At 43.8% G+C, this 22,122-nt stretch overlaps 1 protein-coding gene across 1 annotated transcript in view; it reads left to right on the plus strand.

The window, feature by feature from the left end:
• Positions 1 to 22,122, plus strand: part of LOC118394310 (copine-7-like) — a 46,008-nt gene that overhangs the window by 19,856 nt on the left and 4,030 nt on the right. The window contains exons 5-15 of the mRNA XM_035787506.2: positions 2,353 to 2,427; positions 7,172 to 7,255; positions 7,352 to 7,441; positions 7,595 to 7,693; positions 7,905 to 7,991; positions 8,724 to 8,783; positions 9,890 to 10,023; positions 15,698 to 15,752; positions 16,976 to 17,027; positions 17,363 to 17,496; positions 21,422 to 21,658. Of these exons, the coding sequence (XP_035643399.2) occupies positions 2,353 to 2,427; positions 7,172 to 7,255; positions 7,352 to 7,441; positions 7,595 to 7,693; positions 7,905 to 7,991; positions 8,724 to 8,783; positions 9,890 to 10,023; positions 15,698 to 15,752; positions 16,976 to 17,027; positions 17,363 to 17,496; positions 21,422 to 21,658 (1,107 nt within the window). The remainder of the gene's footprint in view (positions 1 to 2,352; positions 2,428 to 7,171; positions 7,256 to 7,351; positions 7,442 to 7,594; positions 7,694 to 7,904; positions 7,992 to 8,723; positions 8,784 to 9,889; positions 10,024 to 15,697; positions 15,753 to 16,975; positions 17,028 to 17,362; positions 17,497 to 21,421; positions 21,659 to 22,122) is intronic.

Consider the following 22,122-nt stretch of genomic DNA (forward strand, 5'->3'; position numbering starts at 1 on the left):
AACATTAACCAAAAACTATTCGAATTTAACTGAAAATATTGAACTTAAAAAGGTTTAAAAAAGATAAACATTTAAAGTGTTATGTACAGTGTTTTAGCAATGTGCAAATAGTTGTAGCATGAATAATAGGGGAAGATAAATAAACAGATCAATATTGGTGGTATTTACCATGTTGTTTGTGCTTTACTGGTTGCCCTGTTTTCATGGCAACGGGCCACAAATCTTGCTGATGTGACTGCACACTGCAGTATTTCACCTAACAGATATGGGAGTTTATCAATGTGTGATTTGTTTTCAAATTATTTGTGGGTCTGTGTGATATGTGGGAGATATGTATTTCTAATGTCAAATGTTTGGCAGAATGTTGGGAAGTGCAGCTCAGTTTCCACTTCATTTTGTGAGTAATGGGAACATAGCCATTAAGTAAGTCGCTCTGGATAAGAGCGTCTGCTAAATGACTTAAATGTTAATGTTAAATGTTAAAATGTTATAGCCTGTCTTCTCTCGAGAGCCAGGTCTGCATTTGGTGGCCTTTCTCAATAGCAAGGCTATGCTCACTGAGTCTTTACATTGTCAAGGATTGTGTTTTCTCATAATTTGGTTGGTTCTGATTGTGTTGCTGTCCTGGGGCTCTGTGGGGTCTGTTTGTGTTCGTGAACAGAACCCCAGAACCAGCTGGATGAGGGGACACTTCTCTAGATTCATCTCTCTGTAGGTGAGGGCTTTGTGGTGGAATGTGTGGTCATCGCTTCCTTTTAGGTGGTTATAGAATTTAACAGCTCTGCATGTATTGTTTGGGGCTTTGCGTTGTACACAAATTATATTTTTGGGCAGAATTCTGTATGTAGAGTCTCAAGTGGGTGTTTGTCCCGTATTGTGAATTCTTGTTTGGTGAGTCGACCCCAGACCTCACAACCATAGAGAGTAATGGCTTCTAGAACTGATTGAAGTATTTTTTGCCAGATCGTAATTGGGATGACTGGTTGTATATCCATTTTGATAGCGTAGAAGGCCCTTTCTGCCTTATCTGTTAGATCCTTCACTGCCTTGTGGAAGGTAACTGTTGTGTTGATGTTTAGGCCGAGGTAGGTATAGTTCTTTGTGTGCTCTAGGGCAACGGTGTCTAGATTTCATTTGTATTTGTTGTCCTGGTAACAGAAGCTTTTTTGGAACACCATTATTTTTCTCTTTACTGAGATTCATGGGGGCCCAAGTTTCACATAATCTGTGCAGAAGATCTAGGTGCTGCTGTGGGCCCTGCTTGGTTGGGGACAGAAGCACCAGATCATCTGCAAACAGTAGACATTTGATTGAGTCCAGAAGGGTGTGGCCGGATGCTGCAGACTGTTCCACTGCCCTCGCCAATTCATTGATATATTGTACACTGATTGTACAAAACATTTCCTGGATAGAGACTGACCAGGTGAAAGGTATGATCACTTATTGATGTCACTTGTTAAGTCCTCTCCAATCAGTGTAGATGAAGGGCAGGAGAGAGGTTAAAGAAGGATGTTGAAGCCTTGAGACAATTAAGACATTGACTGTGTATGTGTGCCATATATAGGGTAAATGGGAAAGACCAAATAATTAAGTGACTTTGAAAGGGATATTGTAGTAAGTGCCAGGCGCACCGGTTTGAGTGTAGTCAAGAACTACAACACTGATGGGTTTGTCATGCTCAACAGTTTCCTCTGTGTATCAAGAATAGTTCAGCCAACTTGACACAACTGTGGGAAGCATTGGAGTCAACATGGGCCAGCATCCCTTTGGAATGCTTTCAACACCTTGTAGATTCCATGCCCCGATGAATTTAGACTGTCTGAAGGTAAAATGGAGTGCAACTCAATGTTAGGAAGGCATTCCTAATATTTTGTACACTCAGTGTACATGTTGAATAGGGTGGGGCTCAAGCTGCATCCCTGTCTCACCCCATGGCCCTGAGGAAGGAAATCTGTGTGTTTATTAACAATTTTCAACTGAACACTTGTTGTTTGTGTACATGGATTATATAATCTCTCTCTCTCTCATACTATCACTTGCTTTTTCACAAAATGTAGCATGTCTCTAATATTCCTTTAAATATGCAGAATAATACACTTTTTAGCTATTAGTGCATTCCTTTTGGGGGTCAACCAAACAGTCTTGTGGACTAACTTCGGACCCAGCTCCCATGCAGTCGTTTGGCCAGCTCTGCATTACAGTAATGGAACCACATCCGTTTCTGGGCTTGAGTGAACTTTCTGTTGAAGTTTTAAAGTAATAACACTCATGGTCGTGTCCACATGTTTATGTTTAAAATATTCTCATTGGCAAAAATTTGACTTAAATTTGACTAAAAATAACTTCTTTCAGGTACACGCTGAAGAAATTTCTGGCAACAATGGATATGTTGAACTGTTCTTCTGTGCCAAGAAACTGGATGATAAGGTAAGGGATTAGGGGCCTTCTCCTGGTAGAAATGTCAATATTGTTCATGGGTGAATTTGTGCTTATTGCTGGCTGTTGAACCTCTCTCCTGTAATTGTGATTTCAAGATTGGATCTCTCTTTTTGACATAATCAGTCATTAACAAGACAAGAAAGATATACAATGCTGATATGGATTTTCTACACTTATAAATGTAACATTTATTAAGATCCATATGCTTTACACTGTATTTACTGGAGGATACGACATACAGGCATCCAACATACAGTGGGGAGAACAAGTATTTGATACACTGCCGATTTTGCAGGTTTTCCTACGTCTCAAAGCATGTAGAGGTCTGTAAATTTTATCATAGGTACACTTAAACTGTGAGAGACGGAATCTAAAACAAAAATCAAGAAAATCACATTGTATGATTTTTAAGTCATTAATTTGCATTTTATTGCATGACATAAGTATTTGATACATCAGAAAAGCAGAACTTAATATTTGGTACAGAATCCTTTGTTTGCAATTACAGAGATCATACATTTCCTGTCATTCTTGACCAGGTTTGCACACACTGCAGCAGGGATTTTGGCCCACTCCTCCATACAGACCTTCTCCAGATCCTTCAGGTTTTGTGGCTGTCGCTGGGCAATACGGACTTTCAGCTCCCTCCAAAGATTTTCTATTGGGTTCAGGTCTGGAGACTGGCTAGGCCACCCCAGGACCTTGAGATGCTTCTTACGGAGCCACTTCTTAGTTGCCCTGGCTGTGTGTTTCGGGTCGTTGTCATGCTGGAACACCCAGCCACGACCCATCTTCAATGCTCTTACTGAGAGAAGGAGGTTGTTGGCCAAGATCTCGCGATACATGGCCCCATCCATCCTCCCCTCAATACGGTGCAGTCGTCCTGTCCCCTTTGCTGAAAAGCATCCCCAAATAATGATGTTTCCACCTCCAAGCTTCACAGCTGGGATGGTGTTCTTGGGGTTGTACTCATCCTTCTTCTTCCTCCAAACACGGCAGGTGGAGTTTAGACCAAAAAGCTCTATTTTTGTCTCATCAGACCACATATCCTTCTCCCAATTTCTCCTCTGGATCATCCAGATGGTCATTGGCAAACTTCAGACGGGCCTGAACATGCGCTGGCTTGAGCAGGGGGACCTTGCATGCGTTGCAGGATTTTAATCCATGACGGCGTTGTGTGTTACTAATGGTTTTCTTTGAGACTGTGGTCCCAGCTCTCTTCAGGTCATTGACCAGGTCCTGCCGTGTAGTTCTGGGCTGATCCCTCACCTTCCTCATAATCATTGATGCCCCACGAGGTGAGATCTTGCATGGAGCCCCAGTCCGAGGGTGATTGACCGTCATCTTGAACTTTTTCCATTTTCTAATAATTGCGCCAACAGTTGTTGACCTCTCATCAAGCTGCTTGCCTATTGTCCTGTAGCCCATCCTAGCCTTGTGCGGTCTACAATTTTATCTCTGATGTCCTTACACAGATCTCTGGTCTTGGCCATTGTGGAGAGGTTGGAGTCTGTTTGATTGAGTGTGTGGACAGGTGTCTTTTATACAGGTAATGAGTTCAAACAGGTGCAGTTAATACAGGTAATGAATGGAGAACAGGAGGGCTTCTTAAAGAAAAACGAACAGGTCTGTGAGAGCCGGAATTCTTACTGGTTGGTAGGTGATCAAATACTTATGTCATGCAATAAAATGCAAATTAATAACTTAATATAATGTGATTTTCTGGATTTTTGTTTTAGATTCCGTCTCTCACAGTTGAAGTGTACCTATGATAAAAATTACAGACCTCTACATGCTTTGTCAGTAGGAAAACCTGCAAAATCGGCAGTGTATCAAATACTTGTTCTCCCCACTGTACATTTCAGCGTTTGTTCTATTAAGTCTGAATTGAACTTGGCTTTCTGTAAATGCTGGTTCCCCGTTGAGACAAGCATTGTGAGAATGGTGTGTCATGGACCGTTGACAGATAGCCAGAGGAAGATGAGGGTGAGATCTGTGTGCGTGTGTGTGCGTGTGCGTGTGTGCGTGCGCGTGTGTGCGTGCGCGAGCGCTAAAGCGATGTTCCGGTGTGGTTCTCTGTTTGCAAACAGCTCCTCCACACAAAGCATCCCACAATGGACCACTGTCCCTGAAGCTCTGCAGGTGTCTGTTCTTCCTATAGTAGCAACAAGCCGTACCCGAACACCTCCACACTTACCCTCTCTCTCTCTCAACTAATATCTCCGCCTTTCTCCTTCTATTCCTCCTTTACTCAGCATATCTCTCAGCGTCTTCCTCCTTTTCTCTGCATATCTCTCAGGGTCTTCCTCCCTCACTTTCTCTGCCTCAGGCTAAAACATACTCTTAGTGATTATCTGCAAAATACTGTTTCCCCCCCTTTTTTCCTACCATTCCATTTTTGTCTGTAATTTAGGAATTTATACATTTCAAGTATCCTGGCTCTGAAAGGCTACCTTGCAATATCCAAAGGACATGATCGACCTGTCCTTTTCAACTCTAAATTCCTGTGCCCTAACACAAGATGAGGAAATCAATCCAACATGGGGCTCTCTGTTGCAAAGACAGCACAGACAGCAGAAGTTTTTCAACAAATGGCTTGATGGAGGAAAGCTATGTAAAATGCATGGTGAGCTCAGTAAGAGGGAGTTTGTTGTCGGTAGAGCATTTAGGAGGGCTACGAAAGATATTTGGCAGAAGATTTTGGGAGCTGGAGCACTGAGGCACCTACAGTAGAGCTGGCACACCCACACAAGGCTCAAGGCAGAAGGTTCATATCTCAGTCAACAAGACTGGAATAAATCTCTGACATCAATGATTATAGCAGAAATCTTCTTCCTGCCTCTCTATGCTCTCAGAATGCTACCAAGCAAAGGGTGCAATTGGCCTCTGACTCTAAGCAGTGTTGGAGAAAGTTAACAGGGAGTGGAGGTAAAGTTTTGCTTAGTGGGCATTCATCAGAGCAGAGCCCACGCTCCTTTGTAAGGCATTTATTAGAGTTAGCAAGTTACAGTCTTTTTGATTGGCTGTTTGGACCTATAACTCAGTGGAAATAGGGTCATGATGAGCAATTTCATGTGGAAATAAAAACAGATTTCCAATTGCACTGTTTGTGATTTAGAGACAAACAATAAAGGCTAATGAAATCTTCAGTGTACATTGGAGGCAGGGAAACGTATCAATGGTGGTATGGTGTGCTTTAAAACGTTCTCTTTCCTTTTCTTATTGACATAATTACATTTCAGTTGCCCAACCCTGTCAGCAAACTGCTTTAACTTACAAAAAGGTTATTTGGCTGTCCCCATAGGAGAACCCTTTTTAGGTTTCAGGTAAAAGCACTTTTTGGTTCCTGTTGGAACCATTTTTGGTTTTATGTAGAACCCTCTGTGTAAAGGGTTCTACATGAAACCCCAAACAGTTCTATTTGTAACAAAAATGATTCTAACTGGAACCAAAAAGGGTTATTCAAAGGGTTCTCCTATGGGGACAGCCGAATAACCCTTTTAGGGCGGGAGAAAAATAGTCAGTGTAGGCTGGAGATGGAAAGTGGGAGAGGGAAGGGGGGGGGGGAATGGCCACATGCTCAGGCAGATTCATTGCCAGGCTACTATCTTTGTATGGAATCTGTCCGTTCCAATGACTTTGAGGATCCCATTACACTGAGAAATATTACTCCAATAGACTATGCACATGATCTATACCACTCAAGCTATAAATACTGCCTGCTTCACGGTGGTGATCAGATGATGATGAGGCACTTTAGTATTGTAGTTGATTTACCAGCACAATGGTTGATGGCTCGGACAAAGTACCTTTTCAAAGGTTTGCATTTAAACTTCTTGAATGTTTAACCTTTTGTTTTCAAAGTATTCGAGAAGTGAGATACGTAGAAAATATATATAATTGTAGATGGAAAGAGTTGCTGTGACAACCACAGTATGAGCAACATAGATCAGGCAATGAAATATTCCCCATGTATTTCTAATACTGTAATGCTGCCAGAAACGCTATCCAAGGCACTGAACAAACTGCTGGAGGACATTATGGAACTTGTAACATTATGGAACTCAGTAGACCGTGCTGGTCAAAGGTAACTTAATTAATGGTGCTTATTATATAAGTGGTGAGAGCTGTTATTGCTGGACAGGGATTAAATGTTGAATGCATGTCCACAGTGACGCCACTGGCAATGGGTTGCCGTGGCAACGATATTGGGGGCTACCTCCCTCTCTTTCCTCCCTGGCTGTCCCTGTGGAGCTGTATCAGGCTAATGCAGCGAGAAACGGGGACATTAAATATCTTGTTTTGTGCCCCCCTCTCACTCTCTCACACACTCGTTCTTTCTCCCTCCATTCCTTTCTCTAACACTCTCACACACATACACTACATGATGTACAGAAATACTGTCTGCTGAGCCCTGAACAATCAATTGACCCAAACAAGCTGTAGCTGCTCTCAGCCTTACCTTGAGACTCAATGTTAAATGACTCTTTCACACCCTTTTCCTGATTTGATTTGTTACAGCAGTGAACAATACACCACATGCACAGGCAGAGGGGACAAGCTGTGTCAAATTTAGCACCAGGATGACCAAGCTAACATGATGACATCTGTGTGTGTGTGTGTGTGATTACAACAACTTGTTTGTTATTTGATTGTCTGAGATAAATGACTGTACATTAATGGCTCAACCAGAATTAGTGTTTTGTGTTTGATTGGTTTGTATATTTGACAGGATCTCTTCAGTAAGTCAGACCCCTTTTTGGAAATATATCGAATCAACGATGATGGGACGGAACAGCTCGTTCACAGAACTGAGGTTAATAGACACATTTATTCCTCCTCTCTGTATCTACCTCTCCTTCTCCAAGTGCGGTGAAAGTTACTCATGTCTAATGTGCTCTTGCTGTTGCAGGTAATCAAAAACAACCTGAACCCCGTGTGGGAGCCCTTTAAAGTGTCTCTCATCTCTCTGTGTAGCTGTGATGAGGACAGGAAGCTCAAGGTAAGAAACACAGGAAGTCACAGTGTGATGGTTTAACGTTGCTGCTGTGGTGTCGATGAATGAATGAACGGAACTGGTGAATGAAGTAACTTACTGGTGAATGAACAGTCAATATCAGAGGGTTCTGTCTGTCACTGTCTGGTTGTGTCACAGTGCCTAGTCTGGGATTCTGACTCCAGGGGAAAACACGACTTCATCGGAGAGTTTTATGCCACCTTCAGAGAAATGCAGAAAATTGGCGGTGGAAGCAAGGTCAGTCGAACGGAGAGCGAGTGCTGTCAGTCACTGTTGAATGTTTTGATGTGTGTCACGGATGTGTCACTTATCTCTGACAAAGACAGAAACAGGTGAAAGGAACGTCGCGCTGCTCTTCTATGTTCTGCAAGTCGTACCGCAGGTCTGCAGCAGACGTCACGACTCGTAACTGTGTCTCTGTATGTGTTGTCTACCTCCTGTGTTGAAGGTCACATGGGATTGCATGAATCCAAAGTACAAACTAAAGAAAAAGAACTACAAGAACTCTGGGGTGGTCATCCTCAGTGATCTCAAGGTTAGAGCCAACATTTACAGCTCCTGCTCAGCAACTCTCCACTATTGAATACATAGAGAATCATCCCTGTCTCTTTGCTATACGGTTCTACTCTCTCAGAACATGTACACATAGTGCTGATGAATTAGTACTGCTCGTTTCAGAAATGCGATCAACCTCAGTTTACTGTCCACCCCCACAACCCAAATCTGTAAATGACTACATCTGTGGGTGGCTGTCACCGTGCTTTTTCCCCCATATGTTTTTAGTTCGCAGATCTTGTCAAAATGAAACGTTTTTTAAATTGGTATAGTTGTTTTGGTGTCTCTCAGGCCTATTGTTTCGGCAGCCTATCATTTGGATGATTTCATTTGGATTCATTAGTTTACTGCGCCCAGCTCATGTGATTGCTGCTGTGTCTCAGTTTGAATCCTCTGCCGCCCCCACTGGGTGTGTGATCTCTAACTGGCATGGAGAGAACACACTGCACATCACAGAGCTGCTGCCTTCAGACTAAATGAAATCATCACCATTCTCCATGTTCATGCTTACTACATAATACTTGTTTTCTAAACACTGATTGCTACTGAGTAGTGGTTTAATAATCGTTTTAAAATACATACTTGTTCTTTTGTAAATGGAACAGCCATTGGTTAAAACTGGAACTCATCTAAAAACATTGATGAGTACTCTACCGAGTCTGAACCCCCAACCTCTGGGGTTTAGTTTAAAAGCTTCCTCTCTGTTCTGCAGCTTCACAGAGTGTATTCCTTCCTCGACTACATCATGGGAGGATGCCAAATCCACTTTACAGTAAGTTGAGCAGCCGATGCATGCACTAGCAGGTCATCATCACATAGCAGCATGGTACAACGCTATGCTAACCTTCAAAACGTGTACGATCCACTGACTGCCTGCGCATTCTATACATGTTAATGGTTGCTTACCTTCGTTAAGGTGTTGGAATAGACAATAAGCCTAGTATTCTAACCTGCCTGTGAGATTTAAACCAGTGTTCCATTTCCAGGTTAAGTGCTGTCATCAAGGCCAGTGTTTTGATTAAATGCTACGTTCTCTAAGTGTGAAACATTACATTCTGCATTTTTTTTTACTAATTAAACATTACCCTGCTGACTGGCATTTTCCGTTGTTTCCGGATGATTCTCTCACTGAAGGCTAGCTCCTTAGAAGGATAGCTGAGGCAATAATGAATATTCATTTAGGGGAACGGCTATGTTAGGAGCACTGCTTCATTGTTGCATAGACAGCCTTAGGTATCACCTTCCACAGATTAAGAACACTATAGAAGTCCTTTGATAATGCACTGATTTAAAAAAAAATACCTGCAGAATATTGACATGATCATTTCCCTTGTAGAGAAGCTGCAGTTCTCCCTGTGCCCGTATCTTTAGCACTGCTGACGTCAAAGAAGGGAAACATCTCTGTCCTTTGTCACTCCTTTTTGACATGCCCTCAATGCATCCTGCACATGTGTTGGTCGTATAAATTGCTCTGAGAACATCTGCGCTATGACTGGACATAAAAATCTAAATTTAACAGACGGCTTCAGCAATGTTCATTTACGTATCTTAGATATTTATGTTTTCACCATATATTATACAGATTCACTTGCGTAAGCAGTTATGCTTGAGGACATGATTGCGATGATATTACAGTATTTAAGACCTTGTGAGGGCGCTCCCAGGTTGGAATGTCACTCAATGGCGCAGGCTCCAGACACTTACACAATGGAAGTCAATTGATTTGTCATAATCTTCCTCTATAGAAACACCAGTTTGACAGAGCACTGTACAGCGTAGCCTGCTTCAACACAATATGCATGGACAGGTAGACCCTAGGTCTAGTGTTTATGGTGTTTGGTTTGTTTACAGTCTTCTATGAATCTATCATTGCTCTAGGTGGCCATTGACTTCACAGCCTCCAACGGAGACCCACGGAACAGCTGCTCCCTACACTACATCAACCCGTACCAGCCCAATGAGTATCTGAAGGCTTTGATAGCAGTGGGTGAGATCTGTCAGGATTATGACAGGTTAGTCAGCACCACGCCTCTCTGCCCAGCCTTATCTTGATCTCTATCTCTGGGGCTGCTCTCTGTATGTCTATCAATGGGAAATTTAACTTTAACCGAGACAGTGGTTCTACTCCATCTAATTCCCAGCTATGAGGAGGTAATGGAATTCGTGGAATGTTGAAATAGAATAGAATTCAGAGGATCCTTTCTACTACTCATTGAAGCATGAGGTGGGAAATGAATGACAGAGTTGAACAATTATTACAATGATAAGGCCTCGATTCAATCAGATCGAGTGATAACTCACGTTGTTTTGCCGGTGTTGAAGGTGTAACTGCGGTATGAGCCTGCAAATCGGCGAGTGGCTGTTCTTGTGTGTTACAAATCACTCCCTTCCTATTATCCCTACTGCATTAGAAGTTCAAAACTGCAATAGAAAGTGTGCATGTTTTCATTTTAATTTGGATGGGGATAGGCTATCAGTCTAATCGAGGTGTAGACAATATAACATCTCACATTCGAGTGTCTGAACTTGTAATGTGACTGCATGAACTTCTAACACGGCTGCATGGGATTTGTCCCAAATAAAGGTGGGTGTGGTTTTGCTGCATCCAATGGCAGTGTCCGAGATAAGGTAACGCAAGGAGCCGCTTGTGGATTTGACACCACCAAAACAAAAACAACAGTAATTTTCATGCATTAATTAAATGAAGGTCCACCTGCAATTCGCATGCCCACTGCCAACACTTTCATTAAATCCCTATAGTTCCACCTTACTAGGAGGAAATTAGAGCAAACAAATTGCCTTTACACAGACATTACAAATGCATGAGGAGGCCCTGGGGAAATCTCAGATGAAGTTGCTTGGAGGCAGAATCAGTGTTTGAGATGAGGCTAGTCTGCTTAGATTTACTGCTGCCTCTGCTGTAGACAGCAGGTCTTGTTCCATCCGTGGTGGCGGATGCAGCATTTCCTCTGTCCTGTGGTGCTCACTACACCCTGTGATATCCTATTCTGTCTCAGCCTGGCAAAGACTGCCTGTGCCTGGCGGAGCGGCCAAATCCCCCTCCATGGCTGGCAAGGGATCATTACCCCAAACCAGAGGAGAGGACACCCAGCCTGGCGCAGTGGCACAGCAGGATTAGCAGAGGCAGGGAGGGACAGTAGCAGGATGGGCAGAGACAGGGAGGGACAGTAGCAGGATGGGCAGAGACAGGGAGGGACAGTAGCAGGATGGGCAGAGACAGGGAGGGACAGTAGCAGTATGGGCAGAGACAGGGAGGGACAGTAGCAGGATGGGCAGAGATAGGGAGGGACAGTAGCAGGATGGGCAGAGACAGGGAGGGACAGTAGCAGGATGGGTAGAGACAGGGAGGGACAGTAGCAGGATGGGCAGAGACAGGGAGGGACAGTAGCAGGATGGGCAGAGACAGGGAGGGACAGTAGCAGTATGGGCAGAGACAGGGAGGAACAGTAGCAGGATGGGCAGAGACAGGGAGGGACAGTAGCAGGATGGGCAGAGACAGGGAGGGACAGTAGCAGGATGGGTAGAGACAGGGAGGGACAGTAGCAGGATGGGCAGAGACAGGGAGGGACAGTAGCAGGATGGGCAGAGACAGGGAGGGACAGTAGCAGGATGGGCAGAGACAGGGAGGGACAGTAGCAGGATGGGCAGAGACAGGGAGGGACAGTAGCAGGATGGGCAGAGACAGGGAGGGACAGTAGCAGGATGGGCAGAGACATGGAGGGACAGTAGCAGGATGGGCAGAGACAGGGGTAGAGAGGGACAGAGGGCAGAGGGCAGAGGAGAGGCAACAGCAGAGCCATAGGTAGAAGTGGAAAGATTCAATATTTATTCAATATACACCAGGGCTATCGGAGACAGTCTTGTCAGACACTGGTTAATTAGAAACAAATTATTTCATTATTTCTATTTTAGAGGAAAGATCCTCTTGTCTGTCGGCACAGAGCCAAATGAGGATTTACACTGTGAGTCATGCCAGTGTGGGCTCCTCCTCTTGAATGTGTGGAGAACGTTGGCTGCCTAATTAAAGAATGCAAGAGATGACTGTAGAACAGCAGAAGACCTGTTGGAGAGACACAGACTCTAGCTACCTGGAAAAGAGATGTGTAGGTAGCTAACTCAGTTTGGTGTTGGGTGTCACAAACATGCCTTTAGGTGTTGCGCCTACGTTACATATTGTGGGTTATCTCCTCCCACGCCAGGCTGTTATTCAGGTGCACAACGTGGGCATGCAGGCCTCTTGTGGTGAACATCAGGTGATGTTTGATCACTTTTACATAGTAGGAGCTGGATTAGGAGCCGGGCACCTTTTGCTCTGAGTGGGAAGTGGCTGGTTCTCCTACTGAGAGGGGAACGGGGCTCAGTGAAGACACCCGCCTGCAAGATCCGCTCTCACACCATGTCACGTGGAAGTGAAAAAGAGGTGCCAACATGGAGCCCACACATTGGTGCCATCCTCATTAACAGGCCTGTGAACAGCCTCACATTTGGCTCTCCCACTCTTCTTATTGGTGTCACGTTGAAATATGGCTGTCTACCGGGGTGGTAGTCCTCCACAGCATAGCAGTCTGTGAGACATAATTAGTTCTCTACTTGGGACTTATCACTTAGTACAGCCATGTGCTGCTTAAGAAAAGACACAGAGGTGGACTACTACTCCACACACACTGAACTAACCTAGGTTGTGATGTTTAATCCAGGTTCAATTGGAAAAAGGCATAAGAATCCTAAAACGTTGAGCACAATCAAAGAGAATATGTATACCACTACACAGAAAGGCTACTTCCCAGAGAATGTCTATTTTATCTGGGGGAACCATAGCCAGTTTCTTTTACTCTCGGGAACTTGTGGCACCTCTACATCTTCTCAAACACCAGGTTCTATTCCCACAAAGTATTAAACTGACTGATAGAACAGGGAAGCACCAAGCATCAGAACTAGCAGTAGCTCCAGTGGAAGTATTTGTACAGTGTCTTCTCTTGATACTACAGGAGCTTTGGAACATATTGACTGCATTTGCGTCAGAGGAGAAAAGTAAGATAAATCGCTGAGGAAACTTTGAGAAGTTGTTTCAGGTCGATCTCGCCGTTATGTTAAAATTATAAGTCTGATGTATTGTAATGAGATTTCTGTTTGGACAAAACACCACGGACTAGATAGAATAGAAAGATACAAGACAAACAACAACAGATAGCTATTCAAGGCAGCGACATCAGACATCAGTGGTTGAGTAGTTTGAATTGTATTATAGAACTTGAAACTGGCTTTGCCACTGCCGAGCAGAGAGTATGTTGTAGGCCCATTTCTCATTCGCCCATTGTGATGGATCTCCTTTGCATTACAGACAATAATTAACAAAACTATCTGCCCAATTTGACCCTGCATGCAGTTTAGTCACTAATTTGTCATGATTTGCTGTCAGAGTAAATGTGTCTTCGGCACGTTGTGTTGCAGCCAATTTTGTTCTTGTACACCTCCATTGCTCCTGCAGGTTATTCCTGTCCTTTCTCCTGGATAGCGCTGTCCTGTGGGATTCATTAAACGCAGGATTAGCCATTGACAGAATCTGCGTAAATCTCCCCACGGAGGGTGGAGGGAGAGAGGAGGTCCACTTTCCCCTCTTTCTTTATCTGAGGATTAAGGAGTTGAGGATTAAGGAGATTAAGGACCAAAGTGTTGATGGAGGGAACAAAAAGAGAGCATTTCTATAACTCGACTGGGGGCAGAGAGAGAGAAATCATGTCTCCTGCTTTCCTTCATTGATCCAAGATGTTTTACCAGCTTTCTTTTCCCTGGGTTGATAGAAAGGGAAGGGGATACCTAGTCAGTTGTACAATTGAATTCATTCAACTGAAATGTGTCTTCCGCATTTAAACCAACCCTGTCTGTGCGTGTTTCTGTGTCTGTGTCTGTGCCTGTGTCTGTGCGTGTGTCTGTGCCTGTGTCTGTGTCTGTGTCGGTGTGTGTGTGTGTCTGTGCGTGTGTCTGTGTCTGTATGTGTGTCTATGCGTGTGTCTGTGCGTGTTTCTGTGTCTGTGTCTGTGCCTGTGTCTGTGCCTGTGTCTGTGCGTGTGTCTGTGCGTGTGTCTGTGTCTGTGTGTGTGTCTGTGTCTGTGCGTGTGTCTGTGCGTGCCCTCATGTATTACCAGGCCTGCTAGAGCAAAGGACCATGGTTTTGGGGATGACGTTCCACATGTGTTGTACTGTACATCCACCAAGCCCAATTTGATTTGAAAAAATAAATATATTTTTGATTGGCTTGCTTGTTAGATGCTCCCCTGTCAGTCTTTAGAGAGAAAATAATGAGCAGCTGTAAGCAAACTGTGAATATCGGGGATGGCAGCAACCTTTGCGCATTTGGAAACCAGTTGCCTTTGTAGTGGCCTTGGTTGTTCGGACAGCTTCCCTCTTTCTCATGAGAGAGCGGCATCCTGAGAGAGTATACCATCTCCTGAGATAGAGGAAGCCCAATTGAAGAATACTATGTTTATCACAGAGATGATCATTCTTAATTCCCAAGGGTGGATGATGAGACCAGAAGGGTTTTATCGTCTGTTTTTCCATTATTTTGTAATGTGCTGGAAAACGTATCAATCAGCCAGAGATGGGATATTAAAGTGTACAGTCCTTTAGTTGTCTCTAATGAAGGCTTACAGGCAAATCTTCAATTGAATGCTTATTACTTCCTGCTTTAGTGTTCCCAGCCCATGTCATCACTCTCGCCCCTTCCTGCTGCAGTAAATAAATTAAAACAGCTCCTTTCAAATGCTGATGACTGAAACCAAGATGTTATTATGGAGATGTTCATTCAGATTGCCACGGTGCTCGAGACTCCACTTTTTTTCTGCATGAAAGCAATGTCCCGATAGCAGAGATAAAATCATGTATTTAGGCAGTATTACTAATGTGATGGAAAAGAAGCTAGCACAGCCCAGCACACATGTTCACAGTGCCATGGATTGGAGAGTGATAGATACACACATTCCCTGTCAGAGAGAGAGAGAGAGAGCTGTAACTCACTAATCATTCCATCTCATATTTGAATCCTTTCTTCAACCCTCTCTTTTTGCCGTTGCACTAGGAGGACTCGTGTTTTGTTTCTTGTCTCGGCTCGCATACTGCTCAATGAGCCCCACAGCTCACCGTGTGATCAGATCTACTGTATGTCTAGTGGTATTTCCCAGCAGGCATTGCTTCTGTCCTACTGTGTCTTACACTCTCATTCTCCCTCACAGTTCCTGCCTTCATTCCTCTAGTGCAGTGCTCTCCTGCCCTCCTGACAAAGAGTAATGCATTCAATATGGCAGAGCATATTGTACTACATCAGCTCAGCATATTAGAATGATACCGATAATGATGTGGGGAATACAGCCATTGCGACCGCACAATTACCACTTGTTGGCGGAGAGTAACATAATCTCACCCCATAGGTGCAAACTGACAGCTGGAACAAAGAAGCAAATCTTAAATTGCCATTTGAGTGTCCTAACTGGTTAAATTGTAAACAAGTCTTAAAAGGAGGGATTTGCAGTGTAGTTTTTTCTGTGTGAAAGAGATAAATTGCAGTAATGTTCTCAACAAGTATCTTCCATTTGATCAGTGACCGTGTAACTCTACTGTAACAGCGAGAACAGTATTATTGTATGATTGATTTACTTTACATTTTAGTGACAAAAGATTTTCCGCCTTGGGATTTGGTGCCAGAATTCCACCCAATTATGAGGTGAGTATTATCTTGTTTAGTTGTTATAATATTTCCCCACACTGCTTATTTTCCCTCCATCCTCTCTCCTCTTGGTATTTGCCCTGAGTCTATATATTGAACGGGCTGATTGCCCTATATCCTGACACCATTTGTCACTCTGTCAAAATCTCACATTTCAAATTCATAATTGAGTTTATTTTTATTCACAAGCCCCTTCTCTGGAAATACCAACCTGTCCCCGAGAAAATAACATGTTCTGAGGAATTAGAATAATGGCAAGCATGGCTCCTTGGTGTTGATGGCCACTTGTCAGAAGGTTTCAGGAGCGAGACAGGGGCGTTGTTTTAGCAGATTTGGCATGGAGAACAGAGATCTGGCTGTTGTTTTAACTAGCACCCTGGGGAGAGGGTTTGAAGTGCCGCACGCACACGCACACACACACACACACACACACACACACACACACACACACACACACACACACACACACACACACACACACACACACACACACACACACACACACACACACACACACACACACACACACACACACACACACACACACACACCGCTTTCAGACACACAGACTGCTTCCAGAGATGGAGAATCACAGGCACACTGAAGTACTGGCAGGTCAACAGACCGAGAAAATATCAAATAAGGCTATCAGACTCTGCTTCTGTTCTGTGCTGTGCATTGGCTTATAAATAGTCTTATCTACTGTAAGTTCTGTCATTATGGCTTAATGACATCTGTCTTGTCAAAGGTACATACACTGGACCAAAAAGACGGTTGTTTTGATTGGATAGAAAAATGCCACGTCTGAACACTTTCTGAACCCCAGGCTGCTAAAATGCTATAAAACCAAATCTGTAAATTCTGTATTGTTGTTGTCACTTAGAATAGTCCAAGAGCCCAAAGCTGTTGTATTTACCCAAAATAGTAAAAGTTCTCAAAAGGCTGTGTGGCTGTGGCTTTGTTCAATAAGATAACTGGACCACTTTGTATCAGGAACAGGGTCATTCTCATACTCAAAGTAATCTTTATGTGGACTTATGGTCCTATATTTTCATTTATTCCACCACTACTCCAGACATTCAAATGATCGTAAAATGTGGACTGAAATAAATTAGCATCCTTGAAGACCCCAGTTGTATTTCGAATGAGACATAGGGATTTTGTCTACACTCATTTCCAGTACATCAGTGTCTGACCCTGTTTTATTTCCCAACAAACAGGTGTCCCATGACTTTGCCATCAATTTCAACCCAGAGGACGATGAATGTGAAGGTAACAGAGATGAAGCCTCCTCTGGGTACCTTATACTTCTGAACATCTCAGCAGCTCTGCCCGACTCTCCATCAATCTAAATCCGCTGACATTTTACAATGAAAAATGTGCATACTGGATAGCATGTGGAGCTTGAGAGTGCTTTCCCCGCTCTCAGAATCCACCTTTAATGGACACAGAGCCCTACAAATGTACATTTCCAGTAATACTTTGTCCCTTAGTGATTGTGCTCCAGCCCACCCTTAGTTATCCAGCTCTCCCTCCATTCCTTCCTCAATGTGCCACTTTAAGGCGTGTACCCACAGTAGAACGCCTGTGTTTGTGTGTGTGATCAGAGATTCAGGGGGTGGTGGAGGCCTACCAGAACTGCCTGCCTAAGATCCAGCTGTATGGCCCCACCAACGTCTCTCCCATCATCAGCAGGATAGCCAAGCTGTCAGCAGGAGAGGAGACCATCAAAGATGCCTCAGTAAGTGTCCCTTTACTGCTGTAATGGAGTGATGTACAGTACAGCCTGCATGATATGGAGAAAAGTAAAAATGTCCATAACTGATATCACATCCATTGAGCCTCCTTGGATGAGCTGTCCCAGGCTCAGCTCAGCTTTTACACAATTAATACCAGTCAGCCAATACAGACCATGTAGGTGTATGATTGTGTGGAAATGAAAAACATGATAGTGATGTCATTCACTATTAAATGTTTTTGTCTAATTAAGTGACAATGCCCGAGAAGCCGTGTGTGGAGGATATTGGCACGGCTGTTAGTCTCGGGCCTGCAAACGGTGCCAATATATCCGCCAAACACTGTGTTTGAGGGAATTATCACTTTTATGCAATGGGATACCAGCAATTTCAAATAATGAGACATATTTCCATTAAACATGTTCATTTATACTATTTTGTCCTTACACAAGATAGTCCCGACACAAATCTAGGATTGCTACCCAAGCCGGCTGGCTCAGTTGCTGGAGACACGACACAGTCTTTATTCTATAGACATTTGTTCTAAATGTTCTGTTGTCATGCTGACTGGCAACGTTCTTATCCCCTTATTGCTAGCTAGCCAACTTGGGCTAACGGTCACAAACAGTGCAGCCAGAATGCCAAAAGTAGCTGCATTTGTTTATTTAAACTGTTTTCTAGTGACATTTGGATACAGCCATACCAATGAGCGATTTGGCCTGGCATAGAACATTTGCTCTCTCACAAGTACACTGTTTGGAGGAGCTAGCCAATGACACAGCTAGCACAATTACTTCAAACTGAAGCTGGAAAGAGAAATGTAAACGATGTACGCTGAGAGTCAGGAAGCAAGTTCAGGGAGTGAATACATTTAATAAATGACAGTACAGCGCACCGCCATGGAACAGGATCAATGACAACTGGGGAAGAAAGCGAAGGGAGTGACATATGTAGGGCAGGTAAGCAGGGAGGTGATGGAGTCCAGGTGAGTGTCATTATGCGCAGATGCACATAACGCTGGTGACAGGTGTGCTCCATAACGAGCACCCTGGTGACCACAGACAGCAAGGTTTATACAAATCTCTGCTGTTGAAAACCAAATACTAGTCTAAAAGAAATGGGAGATAATGTCTAGATGCTTTTTACAGTGGAGATTAAGTTTATAAATGGTCTGGCTGGGCTGACGAGACAGTGGATTGCGCAGTGAGATGGAACAGTAAATAGGCATTTCATAGCTTTAGCCGGTGGTAACTTGTGAAATAGACACCGGCAGGAACTCGATTTTAACCAATCAGCATCCAGGATTAGACCAACCCATTGTATAAATCTGTTATAATTTATTGAGGTTTTGCAAAAGCACCTTTAAAATCTCTCAATGAAACGTGGTAAGGATTGAGTTAACAAGAATGCCCAAGGCCTTTAATATCAATGTGTTCCTACATTAGTTTGCCCTCTGGCTATTCCCATTACATTTGAAACACTTTTTCATCATTCTGTCCGTTTCTTCTCCTTCGTCCTTGTACTGATCTTAATTTATTATTCAATCATCCCTTCTTCTTCTGATCAGTAAATGAGAACAAAGGATCAACAAAGGATCAATGCAAAAATAATTCAGGACATGAGTTAAAACTGCAGCCGGGGCACTTTAATGCCTAAGGACTCATGGGGCATCTGAGAGGAGAATACATAGGAATATGATGATAGTTTTGGGACACTGTAAAGTCCATGGAGAATAGGAGTACCTCCTCCCAGCTGCCCACTGCACTGAGGATAGGAAACACTGTCACCACCGATAAATCTACGATAATCGACTATGTCAATAAGCATTTTTCTGCTGCAAAATCTGGATCCCTACAAATCAGCTGGGATAGACAATCTGCAACCCCTGTTACTAGCCTATTCAACCTCTCTTTTGTATCATCTGAGATCCCCAAAGATTGGAAAGCTGCCATGGTCATCCCCCTCTTCAAAGGGGGAGACACTCTAGACCCGAACTGTTACAGACCTATATCCACCCTGCCCTGCCTTTCTAAAATCTTCGAAAGCCAAGTTAACAAACAGATCACTGAACATTTAGAATCCCATCGTACCTTCTCCACTATCCAATCTGGTTTCCAAGCTGGTCAGAGGTGCACCTCAGACACGCTCATGGTCCGAAACGATATCATAACCGACATCGTCTTCATCGACCTGGCCAAGGCCTTCGACTCTGTCAATCACCCGCATTTTTATCGGCAGACTCAATAGCCTTGGCTTCTCAAATGACTGGTTCACCAACTACTTCTCAGAGTTCAGTGTGTCAAATCGGATGGCATGTTGTCTGTCTCTATTGGGGTGCCACAGGGTTCAATTCCCGGGCTGACTCTTATCTCTGTATACATCAATGATGTCGCTCTTGCTGCTGGTGATTATCTGATCCACCTCTATGCAGACGACACCATTCTGCATACATCTGGCCCTTCTTTGGACACTGTGCTAACAAACCTTCAAAAGAGCTTCAATGCCATACAACACTCCTTCCTTGGCCTCCAACTGCTTTTAAATGCTAGTAAAACTAAGTGCATGCTCTTCAACCGATTGCTGCCCGCAACTGCCCGCCCGACTAGCATCACTACTCTGTATGGTTCTGACTTAGAATATGTGGACAATTACAAATACCTAGGTGTCTGGTTAGACTGTAAACTCTCCTTCCAGACTCACATTAAGCATCTACAATCCAAAATAAAATCTAGAATCGGCTTCCTATTTTGCAACAAAGCCTCCTTCACTCATGCTGCCAAATACACCCTCGTAATATTGACTATCCTACCGATCCTTGACTTCGGCAATGTAATTTACAAAATAGCCCCCAACACTCTACTCAGCAAACTGGATGCAGTCTATCACAGTGCCATCCGTTTTGTCACCAAAGCCCCATATACTACCCACCACTTCGACCTGTATGCTCTCGTTGGCTGGCACGCACTACATATTCATCGCCAATCCCACTGGCTCCAGGTCATCTATAAGTCTTTGCTAGGTGAAGCCCCGCCTTATATCAGCTCACTGGTCACCATAGCAACACCCACCCGTAGCACGCGCTCCAGCAGGTATATTTCACTGGTCATCCCCAAAGGCAACACTTACTTTGGCCACCTTTCCTTCCAGTTCTCTGCTACCAGTGACTGAAACGAATTGCAAAAGTCACTGAAGGTGGAGTCTTATATCTCCCTCTCTAACTTTAAGCATCAGCTGTCAGAGCAGCTTACCGATCACTGTACCTGTACACAGCCAATCTGTAAAAAGCACACCCAACTTTCTCATCCCCATATTACTACTTACCCTCTTGCTCTTTTGCACCCCAGTATCTCTACTTGCACATCATCATCTGCACATCTATCACTCCAGTGTTAATGCTAAATTGTAATTATTTCACCTCTATGACCTATTTATTGCCTAACTCCCTACTCTTCTACATTTTCACACACTGTACATAGATTTTTAATATTTTTTTCTATTGTGTTATTGACTGTACGTTTGTTTGTTTGTAACTCTGTGTTGTTGTTTTTGTCACACTGCTTTGCTTTATCTTGGCCAGGTCGCAGTTGTAAATGAGAACATGTTCTCAACTAGCCTACCTGGTTAAATAAAGGTGAAATAAAAAATACAAATAAATAAAAAATACACTTATCGACCTCATATGTAAAATTCTTAGGCAAATGTAGGATATCTGTAGATGTTGAGGATTTTCTCATTCGTATTGATATCCTGCAGGGAGAGAGAGAGGTGTTGATGGGACTAGAGATGAATGCATTATTACTTTTCTCAGTGGGAGCAGTCAGATTTCAGAGGATGACGTGTTACACACAGACAAACCAAGGGCACTGAAGTGTGTGGTGACAAAAGGTCAACAGGCAACCGCAACCCTCTCCTCTTTCCTCTCTCCTCCAGCGTTACCACATCCTGCTGATCCTCACGGACGGCGTGGTGACAGACATGGCAGACACACGCGAGGCCATCGTGCGCGCCTCCTACCAGCCCCTGTCCATCATCATCGTTGGCGTGGGCAATGCAGACTTCACAGACATGCAGATCCTGGACGGGGATGACGGGGTGCTGCGCTCACCCAAAGGAGAGCCCGTCCTCAGGGACATTGTGCAGTTTGTGCCCTTCAGAGACTTCAAAACGGTCAGTATTGCCTTCCTTCCCTTCCTCATTCTATACCTCCATCCCTCCACCTTCCCTACCTCCCTCTACTCTGCTATGCCGCAGTCATATCCCAACCAAGCCAAAAGAACAGAGAGGTGTGGGTCTCCAAGTTCTCAGAAACTGCAGTACTTTTTATAATAGCGATGCTGGCGGCCATTAAGTCTCACAGTGTGACCTCCAAAGCCCCTTCAGTAATAGCATTACCCTCCAATGGGGCTTTGAAGACATGCTAACAGCCAGGCAGCCTCTCCTCTGCTGGCCTTGCCAGTGCTACAGATGGAGGAGCTGCAGAAAAACCTCCTAAAAAAAAATTTTTTTTCGTCACCAGGAAAGAAAATCCATTAATTTAGAAAAGTAATGATGAAAAATGCTAAAATGCTTTGATGAGATTTGTCTGTGTGCTCTCCAAATCCCTCTTTCCTTTTGACCGCTGCCCAAACAAT

The sequence above is a fragment of the Oncorhynchus keta genome, chromosome 14 (genome assembly GCF_023373465.1).
Source record: "Oncorhynchus keta strain PuntledgeMale-10-30-2019 chromosome 14, Oket_V2, whole genome shotgun sequence".
Lineage (NCBI taxonomy): Eukaryota > Metazoa > Chordata > Actinopteri > Salmoniformes > Salmonidae > Oncorhynchus > Oncorhynchus keta.